Genomic DNA, 25,205 nt, shown 5'->3' on the forward strand with positions numbered 1-25,205 from the left:
TTTTAGTAGAGACAGGGTCTCGCTCTTGCTCAGGCTGGTCTCGAACTCCTGAGCTGAAAACAATCCACCCGCCTCGGCCTCCCAGAGTGCTAGGATTACAGGCGTGAGCCACCGCGCCCGGCCTCCTCTATTTCATTCATAGCCCATATCGAATCTGTAAGCAACTCCCATCGACTTTACTTTCACTGCCTACCCAGAATTTGAGCACTTCTCATCAATTCTGCTGTTACCACCATCATCTCCCACTTGGATTATTGCAATGGCCTCTTAGCTGGACCCTTCTCTTCTCCCTTGCTGCCTGCCCCCTTTAGTCCACTGCTAACACAATAGCTTTGAGTGAACTTTTAAAAAATGGGAACTGGATTATGTCACCCCTCAGGTCAAAATCCTTAGCGACTTCCGATTTCATTCAGAGTAAGAGGCAAAGTTCTGGCTGTGACCCACACGATCCTACATGATTGACCCCTCGTTCGTTCTCTAGCTTCATTGCCTACCACACTGCCCTTGACTCCCTCCACTTGGCCCAAACTGGCCTTACTGACATTCTGTGAACATAGCAAGTATGCCCCGCCTCAGGGTTTTCACAACTAGCTGTTCCCTCCGCCTGGGGAATTCTCTTTCTCCAGGCATTCCTGTGGCTTGCATCTTCACTTCCCAGTCTTTGCTCAAATGCCACCTCTTCAAAGAGTCCTCTGACTGTCCTATTTAAAACTGTTACTTTTCTGGTCTACAACTCCCTAATTCCCTTTGACTCTTACCTAATTTAATCTTTTTTTTTTTTCTTTTGAGACAAAGTCTTGCTCTGTTGCCTGGGCTAGAGTGCCACAGTGTCAGCCTAGCTCACTGCAACCTCAAACTCCTGGACTCAAGCAATCCTCCTGCCTCAACCTCCCGAGTAGCTGGGACTACAGGTGTGCACCACTATGCCCAACTAATTTTTTCCATTTTTAGTTGCCCAGCTAATTTCCTTCTTTTTTTTTTTTTTAGTAGTGTTGGGGTCTCGCTCTTGCTGAGACTGGTCTTGAACTCCTGACCTCAAGCAATTCTCCTGCTTCCACCTCCCAGAGTGCTAGGATTATTGATAGGTGTGAGCCATCACGCCTGGACAGTCTTTTCACCTCTAGCACTTATCACCATCTAACGTGCTTTAAATTGATTTATTCGTTGATTGTATTAGCCACCCACCCCCAAAATATACACACTAAAATGAAAACTACAGAAGTCCAGGGCTTCTGCTTGAAACATGGTAGGCACACGTAATTATTTGTTGAATGACTAAATGAGTTCATGTATAATATAGAAGCCAACAAGGCAGTATATAATCTGAGGAGATGGATAGATTCCAAAGTACTATTTTTATATCTATATGTCTTCAAGACTCCATGTAATTTCTGGGTTCTTATTTGGAAATAAAAATGGAGTTTTAATAAACCCCAAACAGTACATGGACATGGTAAGATCTATCATTTGTTTACTAAAATAGGTAAGACATTCTGCGTAGTAGTCAATATGCTAAATGTTAGGTTTAAAAATTTTATGAATATAGGCTGAGTGGTTGATGTTTTGCAGAACTCTGTAGACGTTGCATGTTAGAGAACACAAGGTCACATCAATATTAGCTTTTATACATCTAGTTTCGGGTAATGTGTGTGTAGTACACATATTTGTTTTGAGTAAAATTGTGAAACAGGACAATTGTGAGCCTCTGTGTCCAGAAACATGCCTTAATAGTGTTACTTAGGAAGTCTAATGGCACCTGCAATTTTGTAAAATTGAAAATCCATTTTTGACATGACCTCCAATTTGAAAGCTACTCTTTCCATCTAGAGAGGCAGAATGCAACCCCTCCATGGTCATAAATAAGGTCAGAATTCAGAGCAAAGGACAGAAACCAGGCATAGCTGAGGACCAGAGAATGCTGAAATTAATCTGTAGCTGTGGGTCTTTGTAGACAAAATGAGGCTTTGCCCCAGTAATAACACAACTGGTGACATGCATCTTGCTGGGGCAAGTCAAAGAAAGCAAAGGCCTCTTAGGAATAGGGTTGCCAAACAGCAATATATTTAGGATGAAATTTGAGCCGTCTCATAAGCAGAGTCTGAAAAATGTTTGCAAATAGAAATACTAGCCCTAGTATAGAGACCCCGACAGAAATCACTGGGCAGGGACAGGGTGAGACCCACTCATGAGGATCAGTGGAATCAAGGTATGTCAAGAGAAGAGAGATCTGGCCTGGACAGGTCTGCTTAGCCTTTTCTGATTACGTGTTTTCAGTAGTTTCTTAGGGAGAACTGGAAATTAATATTTGAATCCACTCTATGTCATTTATGGTTTGCTAGACATGACAATGCTCAAGTGAACTGTGTAATTACTGTACCGTAGTCCTCATCTTGTATTTCAGAATTATTCATTCTTAACTAATCCTTATGTGGTCATCATAAAGACTTACATTAAAGAATCTTATTTCGCCCTGGATAAATATTTGAATTAACTTGAGTCTACTGGGCTGGTAAGCCCAAATTCCAGGGACCAGAGTAGACAGACCAGGGAGGACTCCTCCTGGAGTGTTACCTTAAAGGAGGCTTTTTTCTTTCAGGATAGTATTAATGTTATAAAAGCAAATTTAAAAAACTATCGTGTAATGAGTCACAGACATTAAGCCTGGAGCTTGGTGCATCTTTTGCTTTCCAAAACTTATACCCTATTTCTATTCTATTATTTAAATTATTTAGTGGGTGTTCAGTAATTCCTGCTAGAAAGACAAAATATGTTCTCGCTTTATGACAAAAGCATTAGCAACTCCTTGGAGTTGTGCAGTTTGGTGATGTGGGAATTAACGAGGAAAAAGAACAAGGTGAATCACACTTTTCAGCTACCAGATTAATGCATCAAATTAAATGTTACTATTCAGGAAGCAGCAGAAAGAAACTGCTTCCATGGTAACTGTTGTCATAGCTATATTTTTACTCATCTTTCAGAAAATATATGAAAGCTAAATAATACGGCTGTAGTGATACTTATACTGCTTTACTCATTTTCAAATAGCATATGCTCTGAAGCCTCGTGATGTAATCTCTCACTTTAGTTGACATTGTCAGTTTAATATCCCACAAACATTAATGACTAAGGGTAAATGTATAGAAGACATTTAATGTAAATATCCAAGGATGCTTTGTCAGTGAAAATGTATTGTTCCAGAGTCCTCCAGGGTTGCTAAATAATAGTTTGACCTCTCCATCCAACCCCCATAATATTAAATATAGCTTCTATTTTTTGGCTAGCTATGAAGAATTTTAAAAAGAAATTTTCAGTACAGCTAACATGATTTATTTACTGGAATATCTATTTGAATTATCAATGCCTATTGTTCCTCTTTCTCTTCATTGTCCATCTTTTGTCTATATCAAACATTAAGAGGACCTCAAACTGAGGGTAGGTAAGAAAGGGGAGGAAGATGAATCTAGAATGTTTTAAAAACTGATTTATTTAGAGAGGAGCTCTTGTAAAAGATTTGGTCAGGACTTAAAATTCTTCACAAATCCATAAATCCATACTTCCCTTTTTTCTGTGTCATCAGATGGGATAATTGGATATTGGCTAGATTTCTTTCAGAGAAGTTTCATCTTTCTTGGCTAGGTTGGCACAGAGAACAAAGTCAAACAACAAGCTGCTTCTCTGATTAGGAAATACAGATCTGTGGCCGGTAAGAAGAGTGCGCTTTGCTGATGTTTTTGTGTTGGCTCTGTAATTGTCTTCAAGGAGTATGACTTCAGCTTCTTAAATTAAGGCTAAAAGATAGATTGCTTGCAAAATACATTAGACTTTTTTGGACGTGTGTGTGTTCACACTACTTATTGATCTCGTGAAATGCTTTATTTTATGATGAAATATCACGTTAAATTCTCATCATAATCCAAAATGCAGTATAACACTCTGAGATGGAAGGCATCCTGTGTTTTACTTTAAAAGCATTTTTCTTAAGCATCTATTTGTTAGCAGACATTTACAAACACTTTGTAGTTTCATCCTAGTAAATCAATCCTAGAGCTATTCGAAGTTTTCTTTTTAATTTTATTAAGAGATGGGATTTCCCTCTGTTGCCTCGGTTGGAGGGCAGTGGTATGATTGTAGCTCACTGCAGCCTCAAACTCCTGGGCTAAAGTGATCTTCCCACCTCAACTTCTCAAGTATCTGGGACTACAGACACCTGCCACCAAGCCCAGCTAATTTAAATTTTTTTTTTTTGGTAGAGATAGGAGTCTTGCTACATTGCCAAGGCTAGTCTCGAACTCCTGGCTTCAAGTGATCCGTCTGCCTTGGCCTCTCAAAGTGCTGGGATTACAGGTGTGAGTCCCCACACCTGGCCTCTGTCTATCTTTAAATGCTGAGAATGGCTTCCCCATAAGCCATTTTCAGCTCTCTCCAGCCCCCAGCTGTCTTACTCCACAGATTCAAATGTACTTGTTGCCCACACTCCATATTTAGTGATTAATCATGCTTAAATTGTATGTGGCATCTTTACAAATAATACTTATTATTATTTAATTGACATATTATTGTTTTCACTCTTTGTGGTTTCTCATTTCATTTCGCCAACCAGATTTTAAACTTTTTGGTATAAATACTAATTCTTCTATATCTTTAAAACTGCCCCAGTATCTCACACAAGATAGGTATTCAATACAAATTTGCTCATGGTTTAAGTCATAATGCTGTGAATTGGAACATGCTAGAAGGAAACATCATGATATTTAAATGTATCTTGGCAAGAATGTTCAGCAAATTACCTTAATTTGCAGAACTGCTTTCATGTCACATTTGCAGCTGTTTCATTTCTAAGGAAAATGATTCATATTATTTTAAAGACACGACAACTTGAACAAGGTTAAAGCATAATGCATAATGGTAATTAACAATAAAAAATATAAAATTTTCAAATTTTACATAGTGTAAATGCACACTGGAATTTGTTAGAAGGTGGCCGGCTATCCTGGGAAAGACTTTTAAGGTGGGACTAACTGATAGGTACCCTTTCCAAAACATTATGTTATTTTTCTCTTTTTCCCTTTCTCTTTCTACTTTGCTTCTTCTTCCTAAATTATTGAACTCTTTCAATGTGGCCAACCTTTTCTAGAAACTTTCTGTTACACTATTGTATAATTTAATTCTTGCACACATCGTATTGGTAAGCTATTATTATTTATATTTTAATGACCAGGAAACATTGAGGTTGGAGAACTTCTGGCATAAACTTGGCACTTTTTTTCACTGAGCTGAAGCTAACACCTCCTATTTCTTCCTTTGATGTATGACCTTGGACAAAAACATCACTTAATCTCACTGTACCTTTTAAAAATGTTTTTCTTCTATAAAAGGGTAATAAAAATGTCTGCTCTACCAACTTCATGGGGTGCTATATTATTCTGGATAGCATGACAGTACTTTTGAGATGATTAAAACATAAGAAATATATGACATCATTATTTTTATTATAACATGAGTCTATGTGATCAACAATGTTCTAACTTTGAATAAGGGATTAGAACCAGATTGCAATTAAAAATAGCCTATCAATATTTTATTGGACTTTAAAGCTCCTAAGATATATTTACATACTTGAATTTTTGCATTAGGCAGAAAAAAGATCCACAAGCTGGACTTTTATGTTTCTCCAGCTGCAGAGTAGATCCAGACTAGTGCTCTTAAGAAGAGTCTCTACAATCTAAAGAAAGTGACTTATTTTCCTCAAACTTGTTTGAATTTAAACTTCACGTTTTATTTCTCATTGGCATTTTATTGTTTGGGTTACTGGATTCTGTGTCTCTGTTTTGTTTTTATGTGAAAAGAAAAACATACCAAGGCAGCCAAGCTGGCAAAGGGCTTCCTGGTGGCATGGCTTCTGTCTTCGGTGGCATGGCTTCTGTCTTCAGCAGCTTAACCCAGTGCAGCAGGGCGGGCTCCTTCTAGCGTTCAGTCACTGGTTCTCTTCCTCCCATCTTGATGGTTGGTGAATTTCCTGATCTGTTTTCTCTGAAACATAATAAAATATCCTGAACCTCAAAAGAAGGTGCAGTTTAAGATTCTGTGCACTTTCTCCACTATATTTGGAGAAAATGGAGTAGAAACTCTTGAAGGGTCTGTTGAAAAACCATAAGAGTAACCAAGGGAAGGAACCGTATTCAATAATTTAAAGGAAGAGAAAATACTTTCTGAAAAGATGATAGTTGACATACACACACACCTGCACATACACACAGCGTATAAATTGTATTCAATATTTTAATAAACATAGAATAAACATTGCATTATCACAGCAGTGAGGGAAGTAAAAACAAGAGAAAGATTCCCTGCAGTCCCACTGGTAATCATGAATCCTTAGAGAGGACAGTTTTCCCTAATCCTGGCTTCTAACTCTAATTGCTGCCTTTTGCTCTCTCTAGCACCATTCCTCCTAGCACCCCACATCCATAGCCTTCTTTTTTAGGAAGCAGAGCTGGAGTCATTCCACTGATGTTTGCTTGGGCTTGCTGGATACCCTACAGGGCTTCTTACCTGTATTTGTAAAGCATTTTCTTGCCACTCTGGGCATGTTTTCTGCATTACTTAAATGAGTATCTCACTAAATAAACTGAATATATCTTAAGAGCAGGGAAACCACTTCCAAATTTTATTCTTCTCCCCAGATCATGTATAGTTTCAAGCACATTAAAGTAAAATAGGTGCTCAGAGGATGTGGCGATCCATAGCGCAGATACCGACACTGCAAGTTGCTCAATTTCTACTTAATAATAAAATTCAGTCTCATAATATTTTTTTGAATTCTGGGAAAGTATAGACTTTTCATTTCATGTTTTCAGTTCCAGCTGTGGGTACACTCTACAGAATTCACAAATCCTTGCCAAGTGGTAAAGGATACCATTTGACACCCAGGATGTGTGAAGCATCGTTGCATTAAAACATGTATACCCTGCAAATGCCTGCTTTTTATTTCTATAAGTAGTTGTTTCTTATTTTCAAGTCTGTATTAACTATTCTAGAATATGAGTCCCAAGAAAACATAACTGTGTCTCTTCAGCTTGTGTGATGTACCTTACACACAGGCAAGTATGTGTGATTGCTTAATATCATAACATTGCTTGATGATAAGGTACGAAACAAGTCGTAGCTGAGCAACTGAACAGTCTTTTAAAGTTATTTAACATTACCCCATTAGGTGCTATCTACTGGGAAAAAAACAAAACAACAAAAGCACATTGTTAAGATGTGTAAATTGTTCTTCAGTGAAGGAGGTTTGTGTATATAATTGAGTTTAGTTGTTTTTGTTTATAGAGCTCCTGTAATTTCCCTGTGCCAGATTCTGAGTCAAAAGAAAAATACCAAAATACTTAGGCAACAGCTGTTCTCAGTCCTTCAGGGCGGTAATTCTGAGCCCGGGGATGTGCATATTCTTGTTGTGAAGTGATGCGCTTTGGCTAGAAAGCCCTGCGTTCTTCTACAGTGCTATTTTAGTGACCGTCCTTATAAAAACAAGGCTGTTTAATAGCTACCCTAAAGGAGAAAATAGCTAATGACCTAACGTGTGTGGTTCATGAACTCTTCTCTGAAGTATCCTTAGGATCTGAGTTTGTATTACTGAATACATTTCTAAACCTCACTGCGTAGTTCCTTCTTTGTAAAAGAGGAACGGTATTGTATGTAGTTTTTGTATTTTTAGTGATGCTGATCAGTTAATCATCTCTGAATTCATATTAAATCAACCAAAAATAATATGGGTAGTATGGCTATATATTAATATTTGCTGTCTCCTTCATTAAATTCCGTTAAACTGAAGTGCGTCATGTTGACTTGGTATAAACTTATTTCAACGATTATCAAATTGTATAACTCCTAGTAATTCAGTAGAATGAGCCTACTGCAGTTACCACCAGGCTACCTTATTTTGTAACAGGGTGTTGCTAGTGTTTGTACTTGTCTTGTTGCTTATTTGCAGTAAAATGAGCCTTTTACTGGGACACCTTCAGGTTCTTCTTAGTACTTCTAAAAGATGCTCAAGGAGGTATATTTATCAGCTCTTTTAGGTCAGGTTGCCATTCATGAACTCTTCTCTATTATATAGTATTCTTAAGAGAAAATATGCTTCAGGACCTATCTTAGTCTCGGCAAATAAGTTTTAGATATTTTTTTTTTTTAAAGTTTGGGATCAGAGCTAAAAAACTTCTTCTTGTGCAAATGATTCATCAGTATAAAAATCTTTATGCCAAAGTTAATGCTTCAAGGTACAGAATGAAATTACATTAAAAACTAATGGGTATTTGTATTGAATAGATAGAGGTTCTGCTGCAGCTGACAGAGACCACACTCAACAAGGCAGAAGTTTCTCTGTCTTTCACGTAGTTGTCTGGATGCAGAAAGCCCGGGACAATTGTGGTTGACCCTGTTCTACATGGTTGTCTGGAGTTTGTCTAGGCGTTCCACGGTGTTCAGGATTCAGGAACCTTCTCTCTCATTGTTTTTTATTTAAAATTTAATATTTTTAAATTTTTTGATAGATTTTATTAATTACTATTATTGAGTGACAATCTGACTTGGCAGTGTGCTTGACTGGTAGTAGAAGTCATGTTTTATTTATAGAGTTCTATGGGTTTGGCATAGCAAAATAATCTTGACACCAAATATTTGGTGAATTATTTGAAAGGTCAGATATTTTGGGGAAGGATCATTAATCTATGCCCTGTTTGCAAGACCCTGTGATATGTGAGGTGGAGCTCACCGCCCAGGGGAGGGGTAGGGAGGACACATATCATGCCAGACGGAAGGAGGAACAAATGAAGTGCTCCCGAAGCCCTGACAACAAGGATTGTGTGTGAAGGAGGCTTCATGGAAAGTAACGCAGGTGGGATGCCTTTGAAGGATGGGAAGGGCTTCGATAATCAAAAATGGAGGGGGAGGGCACAGAGGAGTGGGGCCATCCTGGGGGAGGTGGGAATAGACAGTACTGGGAATGGAAGCATGGTGTGTTTGTCCTGGTGTCCACTATGCCTTAGGAACGAAATTGGCAGGGGGTGTAGGAGGGGGTCAGTGTACATTCATCCTTGGCCTTTATTTTTTGTCATCTGATAGGGTGACAAAGGAGGTTTTATGTTGAATAATACTTTGAGGAAACTACATTGATTTGTTAATTTACATTATGTGAGATGCTTCTCTGAGCTATACTAATTTTTAGCACCTTGAAAATATGATTCATGTTTAGATGGAATTATGTCTGTATCTTGAACAAAGACATAATAATGACAGTACTTGTAAGTGTGTGACTCTTACAGGGGGACATAAACTCTCAGTATTCACAAAGGGCCAGGTTCTAAGTGCTTTCTGAAGTTAGAAGGTCATTTTACTGTCACATTCTGCTGATACATCATTTAGAGAAAGTTACAGAGAAAGTTCCAATTCCTGCTGAAGAGCAGAGAGCACTGACATGATTTTTTACTTAGGTGTGCAGAAAGAATTGGTTAGCTTTGTGCACAAAATAGGCTGAAATCAAGCTTTAATTAGTCAGACTTTTGCATAATTCATCACGGTCACTTTGGAAGTCCAGCAGAATATGCTCTTGATTTGATCTCAATGAGTTCATTTTAAAGGACTGGTCATCTTATTAGTTCTTTGCAGTGCAGATATTTAGATCTTCCCAGCAAAACCATGACATGCACCTAGTCTCCTGAAGAAATGAATTGCTACATAAAGATTTATAAAGAAATGAATCAATATGTAAAAAAGTTATTCCTGTTAGATATCATTCTTGATATGAGCATAATCCTTCTTAAAGACAGGAAAGTAAGTTAAAGTTCTTTCTGTCTTTGAATCCATAGGCCATCCATCTGGCCCAGGCAAGTTTCCAGATTGAAGCCTTCGGCTCCAAATTCATTCTTGACCTCATACTGAATAAGTAAGTATTTAGTCATAATGCTCTTATAAAGCAGGTACAATAAATTCATTTTTATGATATTGGTTTAGTCAAAATAATGTCTGTTGTTGAAGCAACTGATATTTTCTAGCTGATTATATGTCATCGAGCACTTAAAGTAAAATATAAAAGTCTGAAAGATGAATTCTGCCTTTTTTTCTTTTCCTGAAAGAAAAGACATTTAACGTGTTTAATATCTCAAATGTCATGCTAATGTTATGATTTTAAATGGAATAAATATTTGACGTAATGCTAGTTAAATGTTAACTGTAATCATCGCTATATATAAGAAGCATGATAAATTACTGATTCAAGTATAATTTAGCTTCAGTCTAGAAATTTCTTCCATTTTACCCTTTATAATGCAATTCACGTGACTTCTGTAGGAAGAACGAAGTAAGTGATGACTTGCAAATACCTACTTTGAGAAGATTCTTTGCTTCATAATTTCCTCTAATATGGTTTCTTAGAAATTTTGGTCCTGATGACAATTTACCTGATTGTCTCTGAGCATGTGTGTGTTGATATTTAAATGCTGTTTCCTAAGTTGGAACCAGTTGCACAGATGTCTTTGTACAAAGTGTGACCAAGAGCTGTTGACTTAACCAGGGCTCTTCAGTCTTAAATAGAGCTAGCACTGAGCCTTTCTTTGGTGAAAGAGATTTTTTGTGTGGTGTTCCTGAGTTACAAAAACTCCAGTCAGTATTTTAAGCTCTCATTAGCATTTTGATCAGGACTTCATCTTTGCAAGAAAAATACCACTTAGTGCTGTCGAACGCTATGATGCAGATGACCACAGCCAATATCTGAGCAATTGCAAAGGACTGTAAAGAACAACTATTAAATTTCTCATGTGCCAAATACTGTGAGCTCTGCAGAAAAAAATGCAGAGTCAGCTTGGGTGCTCCTTACTCAAGTGTTATTGCAGCTTTAAGTCACAGTGAATCAGCAGAACTCAGAATTTCCTTTGTTGAAGGTATTGCAGGTTTTCCTCTGTGGTTGAGTTCAGTTTCACCATGCTGTGTCAGCAGTATGCCTGCCTAAGAGATTTGTCTTGCCAAATCTTAGACTATGTTGAGTAGCAAGATATGGCTAATTTTAGTTCAAGTCCTCTATTCCTTTAACTCTTACTGCAGTGGAGACCGTCATTCCAAACTGTAGCATGATGATAGCAACCGACACTGCTATGTGTTTTGAACAATAAAATATCATGGCCATACCAGAATTTCCCAATTAAATAGTAGATGAAGGAGAAAGGGTCATAGGGGATGTCCAGGTACTTAAAGGTCTAGAAACATGCCAGAAATTATTCATCAGTAATGTTTAGCATGTGAAGGAATCAAGTTGAGCACCTATTATGACAAGTCCTTGTCTTGAAAAATTTGGAGTCTCCCTGGGTAAGGTTGGTAGATACACATATAATTTTAGAAGAGTGTGAAATGTACTAGAGGTTAATGTGAAATGTTTTGGTAGCATCAAGGAGACACAGCTCTTCTGGGTAGAGGAGGGTGAAAAGGCATCTTGGAAAAGATGATGCTCAAACTAAATCTTGGAGAAGTGTGTTCTAGGCATGTGAGATAGTGTGTCTACAGAGGCAGGGCCATGTTGCAATGGCATGTTAGGGGAGCATGAGTCTTTTGTTGAGCTTCCTCATAAATGACAAGGTTGATGCAGAGGGAGATGGGTCAGGAGAGATAGGCCAAGGGACAGTTCAACTCATGGAATATCTGGTATTTCATGCTCAAGTACTTGGCCATTATCCCCTGGACTGTGAAGAATCAAGTCAGGGAAATAAACAGAGGTTCTGTTCTCAGGAACTGCTAAGATGCAGGGAGAGGGAATACTTTTAAGAAATCAAGTTGTTAAAAACCATTAGGATTGCTTCAATGTGGATGGCAAAGCAGAGAGAAGAGTTAAAGACAACAGAGGTGCCTTGATTGGTTGGTTGGGTGGAGGGGGGGTACTTAGCTAAAATGGGTAGCACCAGAGAACAAACAGATTAACTGGTTCAAGGGAAGAGAATGTGATGTCAGAGGAGTCATAATAGATTTGAGGGGCTCTGGGACACACATGAAGCCATGCCAAGGAGGTTGCTGTGTGTAACCTCAGAGGAGAGGTGGGAGCTAGAAAGAGGGGACTCAAGAGTTATTTTCATATAAATACTACAAACATAGCCATGGCTATGAATGAGGTTGCTCAGGGAGGGTAGGTAGAGAAAGGAGAGAGAAGCTGGGGGGATAGTTACGAGGTGGGGAGAGGAAGAAGAACCCACGAAGGAGATTGAGAATGAGTGATCAGAGAGGTAGGAGGAGAATCAGGAGAATGACAGAGAGTTTCAAATAGAAAGCTGTGATTTGCAGTATCACATGCTGTGTAGAATGATCTAGTGCAGTAGGAGCAAAAGTTGCCCTTTGGGTTTGCCAAGAAAGTGGTCACTGGTGGTCTGGAAGCAGCAGTGTGAGGCCGCAGTGGGCTGGGAGTGAAGGGGAGGAGATGAGGTGGAATGGCAATGCCGATTGTGGAGGCTTGGGTGAGAAGAAAAGAGCTAGAAGATGATTCCGGGGTCAAGGCGGGGCTTTTTAGTGATCACGGAGTAAGTGGATAGATTGAGAGATGGAGCTGATGAGAGTCAGAGGTGGAACATACAGAAGAGAGAGGAGATAATTTATAGGGCAAGAGCTGGGTGCAGACAGAAGGGAGTGAAATCAAAGCATAAGGGCAGAATTTAGTTTTGAACCAGGGGAGACAGTTCATCCTGCATAGGTATGAAGGTATTAGGGTGTGTGCAGGTGAGAGCATGGAGTTGAATAAATGCACCTCTGAAGATGTTCTTGGAGACAGCATTGTCTGCTGAAGGGATGGGGATGGAGAGGGATGGTGTGTTGGGGTTTGAGGAAAATGATGAAAATTTAGACTAATTGCAGGGAGGAATGGGTGGGGAAGCTCATCAGGGTCTAGTTAAAGAATGTGTGAACAACCTTCATTAGAAATCATGAAATCTTTGTGTTAGGTGTTAGTCTTTGTGTATTTTTTCTTGATTTTTTTTTTTTTTTTTGAGACAGGGTCTTGCACTGTGTCCCAGGCTATAGTGCAGTGGCATCATCATAACTCACAGCAACCTCAAACTCTTCGGCTCAAGCGATCCTTCTGGCTCAGCTTCCTAAGTAGCTGGGATTATAGGCGTGTGCCACTGCGCCTGGCTGTTTTTGGTAGAAATGGGGTCTAGCTATGTTGCTCAGGTTGGTCTGGAACTCCTGGCCTCAAGCAATCCTCCCACCTTGGCCTCCCAAAGTGCTATAATTACAGGCATAAGCCACTGTGCCTGGACTGTTTTTTAAATTTTATTTTTATTATTTTTTAAGATCTGGGTGCTCCGTCACCACAGTGTGAGTGAAGGAGGCGGATTGTAGTGTAGATCCAGGTTCCAGTCTTTGTGGTGGCACAAAGAAGAAGGGTTCAGGCACAGCGCTTTGAACACTGACGAATGACTTGGGTTGTTAAGTGTCGGGATCCAGTCAGGGTAATAAAGGAGATGAAGTCAAGAGGAGGCTATGGACTGGAGGGAATGGAGCTCTCCAGAGTGAAACATGCAGTGCAGGGAGGCCATGAGAGCTGCCGTCCTCCCCAGCAGGGCGGTCCTGAGCCTTCGGAGCGCAGCATGAGTGTGTAATACTGGTACATACCATGCCCTGGAGACAGGGGAACGGGGTCGCAGTGTGAGATGTGTTGTGGGGGTGGGCTCTAGTGTAAATGACTTGTAAGGGCTGGGATTAACTAAAAAGTCTGATCCATGTTAGAATAAAGTTAGAGAGTCAAGAAAATGTTTAAATTCGTCATGGAGGACTCAAAAGAGCTTCTGAGGAAAGAGGAATCTCATTTCCACCACAGGGTGACCATTGCCACGTTATAGGCAACAATGTTGAATCATCAGTTAGGAGGGAAAAGGCAAAAGGTGCTTGGTAATCAGCATGTGGGCTCAGTGTGCGAGGAAGTGAGTGAATAAAGATGTTACCATAAACTGCTCCAGGCGGTGGCCACAGAATCCACGTCATTAGTGACCTCACCAGGCCTGGAAGACCATCTTGTGAGGACTATCGGGCCGTGAGTTCCCGAGGAGAGCCTCTTTTGAGTCCGCATTTTCCTAGATTGAACGAGGAGGCCTTGGCTTGTGGAGGCATCACAAGGCAGCGCTGTGTGTTTTATTCATTTGTTCAGCAGTTGCCAGGGAGCATCTGTTGTGTGCCCGCGACCACTCGGGGTGCTGATGTTGCTGGGAATAAGACAGACCGGACCCCTCCTCCCCAGACAGCGTCCTTCCAGAGGAGGAGGCAGGTACCGAGCACAGAAACCCCTGGGCTGTGTGAGGGAGGGGACTCGGGTGGAGGCGGAAGAAGCCAGAGGCCTGTCTGTTGGGGGACGCTGGGCTGCGCCCTGGTTGTAAAGAGGGGCCGCCACGTGATGCCGGAAAGCTGAGGGTTCCACATGGCTGGGACAGCAACACAGCTCGTGCTGAGGAGGAGGTGGAATGTTCAAGAAGGACAGAGGCCGTGGTGACTGGAGTGCAGTGGCGGGCAGGGGTGGGGGACTGAGGAGCTGAGGTCAGAGTGGGAGCAGCCGTGTTGCCAGGCCCTGCGGGACTGTGTGCCCGGCCAGGAGTTTGGGAGGGAGGCACCGGAGGGCAGGACGCACGGAAGTGACTGGTCAGGTTTACATTTTATTCAGTTGTGGCCTCAGAGGACCTTTAGTCATGGTCCTCTCAGAATACTCCCTCTTTAAAATCTTGTTTTATTTTTCCTCTAGAACAGCCATCGTTCCAAGTTACAGTAGGTTTTCAAAAGATTTCTCGGTCAACATTTCTTTTCTTCTTCTTTTTTTTTTTTTTTGGTGTCAAGCATTTTAAATTTAAAAAAATTTTAATTTTTAAAACATTTCATTGAGGTATGATTGACATTAGGTCAACAATTCTTAATGTCTGTCAGACCTTGGAAGCCCCAGGGGTCTGAGGATTGTCTCCTCTGTGTGTGTGATTAGAATTACGACAAAGCCCGTATTATCCATAATTATATTTGCTGGTGCTTCAGCAGGTGTTTACTGGGAATAGCCATGATCAGAGCTGCGTAATGGTTGAGAGCACAGGTTCCACAGTCAAACAGGCTGGATTCGAATCCAAGGCCTGCCATTTACCAGCTGTATGATCTTGGCCAAGTTTCTTAACTTCTTTCTTTTCTTCCTTTCCTCCTCCTCCTCCTTCCCCACCTCTCCCTCCACAACCTTCACCATAAAATGCAACCACATGCCATAAAATGCACCCCTTTAAAGTGTACCATTCAATGGCTTTTAATTATATTCAAGAGTTGTGCAATTATCACCACAATCTAATTCCAGAACATTTTTATCATCCCCGGAAGAAACCCTGTACCCATGAGCAGTCACTCCCCATTCCCCTCCCTCTTTTTTAAGCCCCTAGCAACCACGAGTCTACTTTCTGTTTCTATGGATTTGCCTATTCTGAACATTTCACATAAATGGACTCACCCAATGTGTGGCCTTTTGTGACTGGTCTCTTTTACTTAGATTAATGTTTTCAGGGTTTATTCATGATGTAGCTGAATAATATACCACTGTATGGATGTATCCTTAACTTCTTTTTTTTATCCTTAACTTTTTAAACTTTAATTTCCTTCTTAAATTGTAGGTTGTTGTGAGGATTAAATGAGATAATGTGTGGTACTTCCACGTGTCTGTTAGTCAGAAGGGCATGTTCAGTAAATATTTGTATTTACAGTTAATTATCGTCGGTGCAGCAAGGCAGTCACTGGACTGGGTGTTGGGGGATTAAGCATTGAGTAAGAGTCATTGATCTCATGGAGCTTATGATCTAATTCTAATCATACACAGAGAGGAGACAATCCTCACCCCTGGGACTTCCAAAGACTGATACACATTAAAAGTAGCACAAGTCAGATAACATACCTCCATTGAGTTGAAAGCATGTTTGGGATACATTTGGTACTTCTCCAGTTGTCCCACAGCTGCTTACTAGACACCTGCTAAAGAACGTGACAAGACTCGTGGGCCATTGCATATTTGGATATTTAAATTTCCAGGCCACCTGATTTTGTCCTAGGTGAATGCTCAGACCCTCAGCATGCTCTTCTGTTTATTGTGAAGTGAAATCTCTGCTTCTCTTTGCCTCTGCCCTATATAGAGAGGGACAAATTCTCAGGATGCATCAAGCGTAAAGCCTTCTTGGTTAATAAGGTAGCAGCACGTTCCTGAGAAAACACTACTCCAGCCAGAGAATGTGGTGGTGTTATAAGCCTTCTTGTGTGTTTGTCTTGAATGATGCCCACGGAGAGCTCTGCTTGGGTGAAATCTGTGTAAGACATCCACACTGGGTGGCTGAGACCTAAAACTGAGGAGTGGACTGAAAACTTGGAGAGTAGAGAGTAGTTCTGAATTTAGAAAAATATCTTTGTTCTGATTTTCTGGGAATCAGAGGTGTTTTATTTAAGATGAATATGTAGAAATGCTGATTTAAAGAAATATATGCACATGGTAATTTTGTCATTTAAAGTAGTTCATGCTTATGAAAGAAGGAAACGGCCACACTGATACAGTTTCAGTAGGTTAAAGAGTCCAACTTTCTTGCTGACTGGCATGGTTGGTTCATTCTTCATGCAGTCGACAAACATTGATTGAGCATCTCCTTTGCGTAAGATACTCTGCGGAGAAACACAGGGAATTTGGAGCTTTGTGAAAGAATTGCCCCTCTCCAAGAGCCCATGGTAGAGGAATGAGATGAAAATGTGTGCGAATAGCATTGTAACGTGATAGAAAGTGACTTAGGAGACCTTGGTGAGCAGGGGAGGTTTTTTGGGGAAGGTGGAATTTGATGGGAGTCTTGCATGATGCTGCCTTGGTTTTGGATCCCCTGGTAGCAGACCTTGGGTGAGGATTTCAGGAAATGCCTGAGAGGGAGTGGGGAAGTGAGATAAGGAAGAGAAAGAAGCCAGGGAGGGATGAGTTCTCAAGCTGCTTGCTACTGTGGGCATCTGCAGCTCATTCCCACCAAGGAGCCCTGGGCGTCTGTGGATTCTCATGCCAGAGAGTTATCCAGCTGTGAGGCAGGGGAGCTGCCGGTGTGTTACTGGCTGATGGCTCTTTCTGGGGGCAATAACTCTTGCTACTTCCTCCTGGGCAGGAAAAAAGCTCTCAGGCCATGAGTCTCAGGTATTTCCAGAAGCTGCCTTTAGTGTGTCAAGGTGACTACTGAGGGCGTGAGAGCAGGACCTGTCAGCAGCCACTATAGATGCCTTAGATTTTGAAAGATGTGGGAGGGAGAAAGCTGCATGCTGCATGGGCGAGTGGCGGGGCAGAGGTGTGGGAGCCAGAAAGCACCGCACCCCTGGAGCGAGTCAAGGCTGCTGAGCCCCCACGCCCAGAGAAGCTTGAGCTACCGAGCAGCAGCTGGAAGGCAAACCGCCTATTAGGATGCCCTGGATTCTAAGGGGAATTTCAGCTTCATTCTGCTAGATGTTTTTTCAGGTCTGCAGGTTTGGAGATCGAACTTGGTTTGTAAAAAGAAACATGTGGAGAAGAAACAGGCCTCCTGCTGCACTTTCCTTTTGCTAGTGATGGGACCCGAAGTCAAGAGCTGTGGCTGGGGACCCATACCAGCCTGAGGCTGTGGGGTCCTTGTCGGGGTCGTTGTTGCCCTTAGGTGTTGAGTTTGTGTGACTCCCAAGCCTAGATTGGCTGGCCACGTGTGTCAATGCTGGCCCCAGTTTCTCTACGACTATCTGCCCGTCAGCCCCACTGGGGAAATTCCTCTCGGGTTTCTGGGAAAGGGAAGCTGGGATGGCACCAGCCTGGGAATTTGGAGTCAGTACTTCTAGTCTCAGCTCTGCAGCTGGGGATGCCAGCTGGGCACGCTCTCTGGGCTTTAGTCTGAAGGGGTTAGAGTAGATGATGTGTACATTGCTCTACATTCCAGGAGTCTGGGTGTTTACAATGCTGCTAACTCATAGGCTGAATGCTTCATTTCCTAATTTCAAGGGCTCTACCTACAGAAGGAAGTCTTTCTACTACAGTGGTAATGGTGATAGACCCCATGCGAAGCCCTTTACCCATATTCTTCTCTTTAAATTCCTTTAATAACCCTGAGAGGAAGAGATGATTATCCCCATTTTACTACTGAGTAACGTGAGGCCTGGTGAGATTTAGCCACGTGCTGGGATTCCAGTGTGAGCTCTCTGCCTAGAGCCTTCTTCACTGTGGCTGCTGCGGTCACAGTGCTGGACTGTCAGTTTACAAGCAAGCTGGGCACGATTCTAATGATTGCACGTCTGTTCACATTAAGTGAGAAAAAGAATGGAACCACTTTTGTTCCATTTTTAACAATATAAAGAAATTGCAGAAGGTCCCAATAGGATTTAAAATAATCCTGTTTGCTGAGCAGAACCATCTGTTATGTCCCCCGATTCGTATGTTGAAGTCCTAACCCCCAGAACCTCAGAATGTAGCTGTATTTGGGGTAAGGTCTTGAAAGAGGTAATTAAGTTAAAATGAAGTCTTAGGCTGGTGTCCTTATAAGAAGAGAAAGTTTGGACACAGACTCTCCTGTGTGGGGAGGAAAGACCATGTGAAGACACAGTGCGAGGGCAGCCACCGGCAAGCCAAGGAGAGCGCCCCCAGAATGAAGCCAGCCCTGCCGACACCTTGATCTTGGACTTCCAGCCTCCCGAACTGTGAGCAAATAAATTTCTGTTGCTTAAGCCACCAGTGTGTGACATACTTTATGACATCCTTAGCAAACTAATACACCACCCGAATTCATTTACTGCTTACTCACTGCAGTGAAACATTCAGCGTCAAGTGCTGCTTGTTAATGGGTAAATCTGTTTGTCTCTCATGTTCTAATTCCCAAGTACTGTTTTGAGAAATTATGGTCTTTTTCATTTAGGTACTTTACGAAGATTGGAATTGGTTTGGTAATTTTGAAAAAGCTTCTTTGGTAATAAAAATCTTAAGAGGCAAAGATCCCCGAAGTTGCTGTAAATGTTGATTGCCACTGTGCCGAGTGAAGTATTACGTGGATGAATGTTGCATTTTATATGTCCTAGAGGTCCAGCAGTGTTCTAAGCAATGGGATTTTCTCTCCTGAAGGCATCCTTTCCTGTCTAGTCCTGAACATTTTGATTCTAGGGTACCAGGTAGCTCTTCTTTTGGCCATAGTTTCACCGATCGGGTGAGTACCTATCAGGTCTCATCTTGGGCATTTCTGATTGAAAAGTTAATCTGTATTCGATGCTTTGGATATTATCATTTGCTTTTGAAGACTCATTTTTATACGGGTAGATCAGGTCCAAAAACTCTTGAAAAAACTTAAATTACAATAAATATTGCTCAAATTTTAGTAGGTTCTAGTTCTATTTATTTAGAATGTGTATCCTGCTTTCAAAATTGTTTGAAGATGACTTTTACAATTAAACATAATAACAGGATTATTAAAAATAAAATCACAACCAAGCCATTGTTATTTATGTGCTGATTCTTGATTGTCATGGATGGACGAGGCCTAACATGACTCTTGGGTGGTGAAGTAAGTGTAGTGGAGGCTTCCTTACCCCACCCCATTGCCTATTGACAATAATTATTGTGGATGAACGGGACAAAGGGGATTAAACACCAGGCTGGGAAATCAGGAGGGCCAGAGGAGCTAGATTTAGATTTTCAAAGTTCTGGGTGATGAGAAGATTGTGCTTGCCCAGAAAAGAGGAGCCTGTGGCTGTAGTCTCCAGCACCAAGAAGAAAAAACGTAGGCAACTAAGAATTTCTAGAAGAGCCAAAGGCATCTAATTATCAGTGGGATCATATCGTACTGTTTACATTATCTAGGATATAAAAAACATATCTAGTGAATTAAGGGGCTATTTCTTGACTGATGGATAAAAGAAGACCCTTTGTAAGTGTCCACTCCAATGCAGAATGTTGGCAAGTAAAACCTGAACTTGATTCATTATTCAGAACATTTCCTGGTTGTACAAAGTAATGTATAAAAATTCCAGCAGACGTTAATCATGGCAAAAAATTGAAAAGCACAGAGAATTAGATGTGACTAGGCATCTGAGATGAGTTAATTACGGTAGTTACTGAATTTAAATATTACTTTTCTGACAGTTAAGTGAGAAAGGCAACATAGTGGGTTGTGTAATTCTCATTATCTGGTGAAAGAAGTTTATCTGTTTGTCTGCAGATGTGAGTGTTCTCCTGTCAAAGAGAATTTAATCCCTTTGGCCCTGATGTAGCAGGACATTCAGTAGCACAATGGTTAATGTGTGCAACTGTGGTTTTGCACATGACCAGAAGTGTTGTTTAAATGGACATCTCTTATCGACCCTCTGTGTTAGCCAAGCGCATAAAGTTCTTTCTAACCTCAGTGAATTGATTGATAGATTTCCACTGAGGTAAGCCTTTTATTATATGAACCATTTCAAGCACTTTAATTTCACAAATGTTTATTGAGTGCCTGCTAAGTGCCAGGCACTGTTAAAGTCACCAGAGAGAAGCCCTTCCCTCAGGAAGCTTATAGAACAATGGAGGAGAAAGACAAGTTTGCAGGCATTTAATGACAACCTGAGAATCCTGTAGTGGGCAAAAAAATACAGGATGCTTTCACCCCACATAGGGATACCTAACCCAGATTAGGGGTGGGAATGGATAGGGAGCTAGAAGTTTGTGGAGCTAAGTGTCTCAACTCAGACCTAAAGCTTGTGTAAGAGTTGGTCAGACAAAGGTTTGAAGGGAAAGGCAGTGTGGAGACCTGAAGGTAAGCAGGGGCATGGAGTGAGAGAAATGGAGGCTTGGAGAGATTTACAAAACCACATGGCTGGTGACAGGGAGATCAGAATGCAGGATTGCCCATTGCCAGAGTCTGTAACAGTTGAGACATTATCTCAGGCTATTCGTGCTGCTATGACAAAATACCGTAGACTGGGTAATTTATAAAGCGTAGAAGTTTACTTCTCACAGTTCTGGAGGCTGGGAAGTCCAAGATTAAGGCACCAGCAGATTCGGTATCTAGTGAGGGATCTCTGCTTGTAAGATGGTGCCTTGGTGCTGCATCCTCACATGGCAGAAGGGCAAGAGGGACAAGCACTGTGTCCTCACATGGGGAAGAGATGGAGGGGTCAGACAGCTCTCTGAAGCCTCTTTTATAAGGGACATTAATCGCATTCATGAGGGTGGAGCCTTCAGGGACTAATCATACCCCAAAGACCCAAGCTGTTAATACTAACATTTTGGGGTTTAAGTTCCAATGTGAATTTTGAAGGGACACATACATTCGAACCATAGCAGACATTTTTCAGTGATAAAGAAATTTCACTGAAGATGTGTTCGAAAAGTTCTACAAAGGTGAACCTTAGAGAAATAAAAAACACTGTATATCATTTGTCTTTCAGTCTCGCTTTATTTTCACTACTAATATTTCTTACATAAAACTAGCCCCAAACAATAATTTATTAAATTTTCCTCCTGATTCTATGTAGATATATAAAGTAAGGTCTTGATGTTAGATGAAATGGTTCATTAAGATTCTCAGTGATCATCTCCTACCAATAAGAATTGTGTTATTTCTAGAACCATTTTTTGATGATTCATAGACTAGAGTCATCAATTAGGCATTTTCCCTAATTTAAAAAAATTAATTTTAAATTAGAATCCCCAATATTAGAATCCAGCTGTGGTTTATTATGAATTGTTTATAAAAGTGCTCTCTTTAAAATGTCAGTTCTAATTCATCTTCCATGATGATATGTGAATATTTAGACTGTGTTTTAAAAAAATCAATCTATATGGGTTTTTTTACAAAACCATTTCTGCAAAATGTTTCAAGTACTTCTTTAAATTAAAATAATTAAAAATGTATCTTTTTTTACAGGAATATTTTTCAAGTAAGAGACTGAAAATCTCTAACACACTGTAGAGTGCACATTTCATTTCTTCTTCTATTTCTTGCCGAAGTGACCTCACACATCCAATAAATCAGACTAAACTATGTGACTTGAAGGATCTTACAACATAAGGACGGGCTGTATCTCTTATAAATCCCTCAGATTTCTTTTTTTTTTCTTAGACTCTCCCTCTAGCTTTATTGAGGTATAATTGACAAATAAAAATTGTACATATTTTAAGGTGTGCAACGTGATGTTTTGATACAGGTATACGTTGTGAAATGATCGCCACACTCAGCTAATTGAAATATTCATCACCTCACATAGTTATCTTTTTTCTTTTTCTTTTTTTTTGTGGTGAGAACATATAAAATCTACTCTCTTTGCAGATTTCAAGTGTACAATGCAGTATTATTAACGATAGTCACCGTGCTGTGCATAATATCCCCAGAACTCACTCATCCTGCATAACTGAAACCCTTTGACCAACCAAAGATTTCTTAGAGACGTAGTCGTGTCTGCGGCTCTTCTCATTACTGTTAGCATTTAAATATTCATTAAGCCCTGATGTGGTGCTTGGCCCTAAGAAGATGCTTTGCTTTTTAAACCTGTTCAGACAATGGTAAAGGGTTTCTTTGCATGACTGATAGCACTTGTTCTCCCTCCCTCTGTACTGTGCTAGGCTATGGGGAAACGAGTAAGATGCAGTCCCTTTAAGGAGCCCACAATTTAGGGTGGGATCAGGGAAAGCTACACAGAGGAGGGGATGGCTGAGCTCTCTTGAAGGATGAGTAATTCAGGGATGAGTAGTTCAATATTTTTGGATGCAGTGGGGGACAATAACTGAGCATCTATTTTAGCTGGTGAGTCAATGTTTGATATGGAATGTTTACTGGATATATACAAGTGGTGTATTGATACAAAGTAGCTGTTTTGCATCTTTTTTCTCAATAGTATCTCTGCCTGATACACGTTTAACAGCCAGAATTTCTATAAGCTGCAAAAATGAAGTACTTTCGATACTTTAACTGAGGTTAAAAGTGTATGGTGCCTGAGCGCCCTTATTCCTTTGAGAGGTCTAGTTAACTCTGTTCCTAGAAAATCATTAATGTACTCATGACTGAGTGTAAACATATGGTGACAACAGCACTTTCAGAAGTAAGTCTACCTTTTCATCTAGCTTTGAATTCCTGGGTTCTTTGTGTGCTTTTGGTTTGGTGAACTGTAAAAAGTGAGCAAACCTCAAGACACCATTAGATATTCTTTTTCATAAAAGCAGTTTGAGGCAAGGTTTCCAGGTCTGTGGATTAAAGGCAGCAAACTGTTCCTGCACCCCAGCACCATGAATAAAACTCCCATATGACATTTTCCTTGTTTTGAGTTTGTATCTCTCCTTAAGATATGCTGTTTGGAAGTATTTTTTTGTGATTAAAATATTGCATGACTTATTTGAAAATTTATTTTTGCTTTTTTTTTTTTTAATGCAGAAATTCTTCTTTTCTTCCTGTAAGGCCCAGAATATAAGATTTGCTTAAAGCCTGGTTGTATTGATCAGATACTAATATCAGTGTAGAATATTTTATACCCATTGTCATGTATCATACTCATCATCATATAGCCAGGCCAAATAGAAAGCCAAAAGAAAACCAATATGTCTGGCTCTTTCTTTGGAGGCCACGGCCCAATAAGTTATAATTAAATTATTAATACATGGCTCTCAAGTACAAAAAGAACACAATTCCTTAGCTATGACTCCACCACTGTGCAGCACAGATATGCAGGTAGTTAGCCATGATAATGAATATTACATTCATGAAAAATGGGTGCTCAGAAGTGGCTTTTAGAAAGGAAATAGAACCCTTTATATTAGTAGGATTTGTATCTTCTTTAGCAATGCATGATACAGGGCCTGGAATCAAAATATTTGTCTTAGTATATTGACTAACAGTTCTACAAGCAATACTTTTTATAGAGCAGTATAGATGCCTGTTTCCTCTCCTTCGAGCACAATCCAGAGGGTCAGTTTTGACCTTGCTCTGCTGTTGTCATCAAGGGATCTCCGAGAACCTGAGGGTGTTTCTACTGCCATCTGCTTCCACCTGTGAGAGGGGTCCGTGCTTAGCTGGGAGGTGCTTCCCTGCCAGCATTTTCTTCCGCTGTTGACTCCTTTGTCATCTGCCACCTCTGGTGGGGCTTTGGATGTCCCAACCTCGCACTTGTTTTTGTTTCTAAAGTAGAAGTTAAAGTTTTCTTACTATTGAAGAAATCATGGTGCAACTTGTCTTTTGAAAGGTGGATTTAATTGCAGGACATTTCCTACTCTGGCATTTTTCTAAGTTTAAAGTCAAGATATGAATTTCCTTTTTAAACGTTTTGTTTCTTGTATTAAAGGAGGTTAAGGGTTAGGTGGGCTACTTGCCTTTTTTGACTTGGCTAAGTGTGTAACTTTTGAATCTCCATTTTGAAGTTGGAAGGATTTATAAAGGCTGCTGAATTGATGAAAAAGGCTGTAATTGTGGCGCCTCAGAGAAAAACTATAACCTGTATATTTGTGTATTTGGTTCCTTTTTCCAAGAACAACTTCTGTAGCTTTTTTCATGGGCTTCCTTTTTTATCATGAAATGTTGAGGTTAGATAAACCTTTGAAAGTTATGAAGTCCAACTCCCTAGCTAATTCTCAAATCCCTTCTTATCCCCATTGAGAACTCTTCTAGTATATGCCAGAACACCTCCAGGCCTGGGGTAGATGATTCTTAGACTGTGCTGACCACTATCAAGTGCTTTTTTTCTGTCATTCTGTAATTTTTTAGTCCCTCATCCCAGTTTTTGCATTTGAGAGCCACTCACTCATGGAGACCGAATGTTAGTCTACTTCATTCAGTAATCAGCACCTTCTGGAAATTGGTTCCTGAGATAGCTCTTGTTCCAAAGAAAATAGCCAAAATTCTGTTCATATGTGTTCACCTAGAATACAAAGTAAGGATGTAGATCATTTTCTTAGAAGAAAAGATTGGTAAGTTACAAAAAGAATTTTTCTAATACATGAAAAATACTGTATTTTAAGCGTGTGAGAAGGTATTTATAGTTTCTCCCTGCCAGTGTTCAGTACTATTAAACAGCAGGAGGTTTTTGTAGTCTGCAAAAGGATATTTCGAAGTCCGTAAGAACTTTCTGCAAGGTGAAAGCTATCTCAGATAGAATTTTTCTAGATTTTTGCTCAATAAGTTTTATAGGTGAGCTGAACTTAATATAGTCCATTAAGAGAACAGTTAATAACTTCCCATTAATAG

At 40.3% G+C, this 25,205-nt stretch overlaps 1 protein-coding gene across 1 annotated transcript in view; it reads left to right on the forward strand.

Moving 5' to 3' along the window:
* ADAM23 (ADAM metallopeptidase domain 23) overlaps window positions 1–25,205 on the forward strand; it is a 164,288-nt gene that overhangs the window by 23,036 nt on the left and 116,047 nt on the right. Inside the window, exon 3 of the mRNA XM_012661203.1 lies at window positions 9,864–9,940. Coding sequence (XP_012516657.1) covers window positions 9,864–9,940 — 77 coding nt within the window. The remainder of the gene's footprint in view (window positions 1–9,863; window positions 9,941–25,205) is intronic.

The sequence above is a fragment of the Propithecus coquereli genome, unplaced genomic scaffold (genome assembly GCF_000956105.1).
Source record: "Propithecus coquereli isolate 6110/MARCELLA unplaced genomic scaffold, Pcoq_1.0 Scaffold70, whole genome shotgun sequence".
Classification (NCBI taxonomy): Eukaryota; Metazoa; Chordata; class Mammalia; order Primates; family Indriidae; genus Propithecus; species Propithecus coquereli.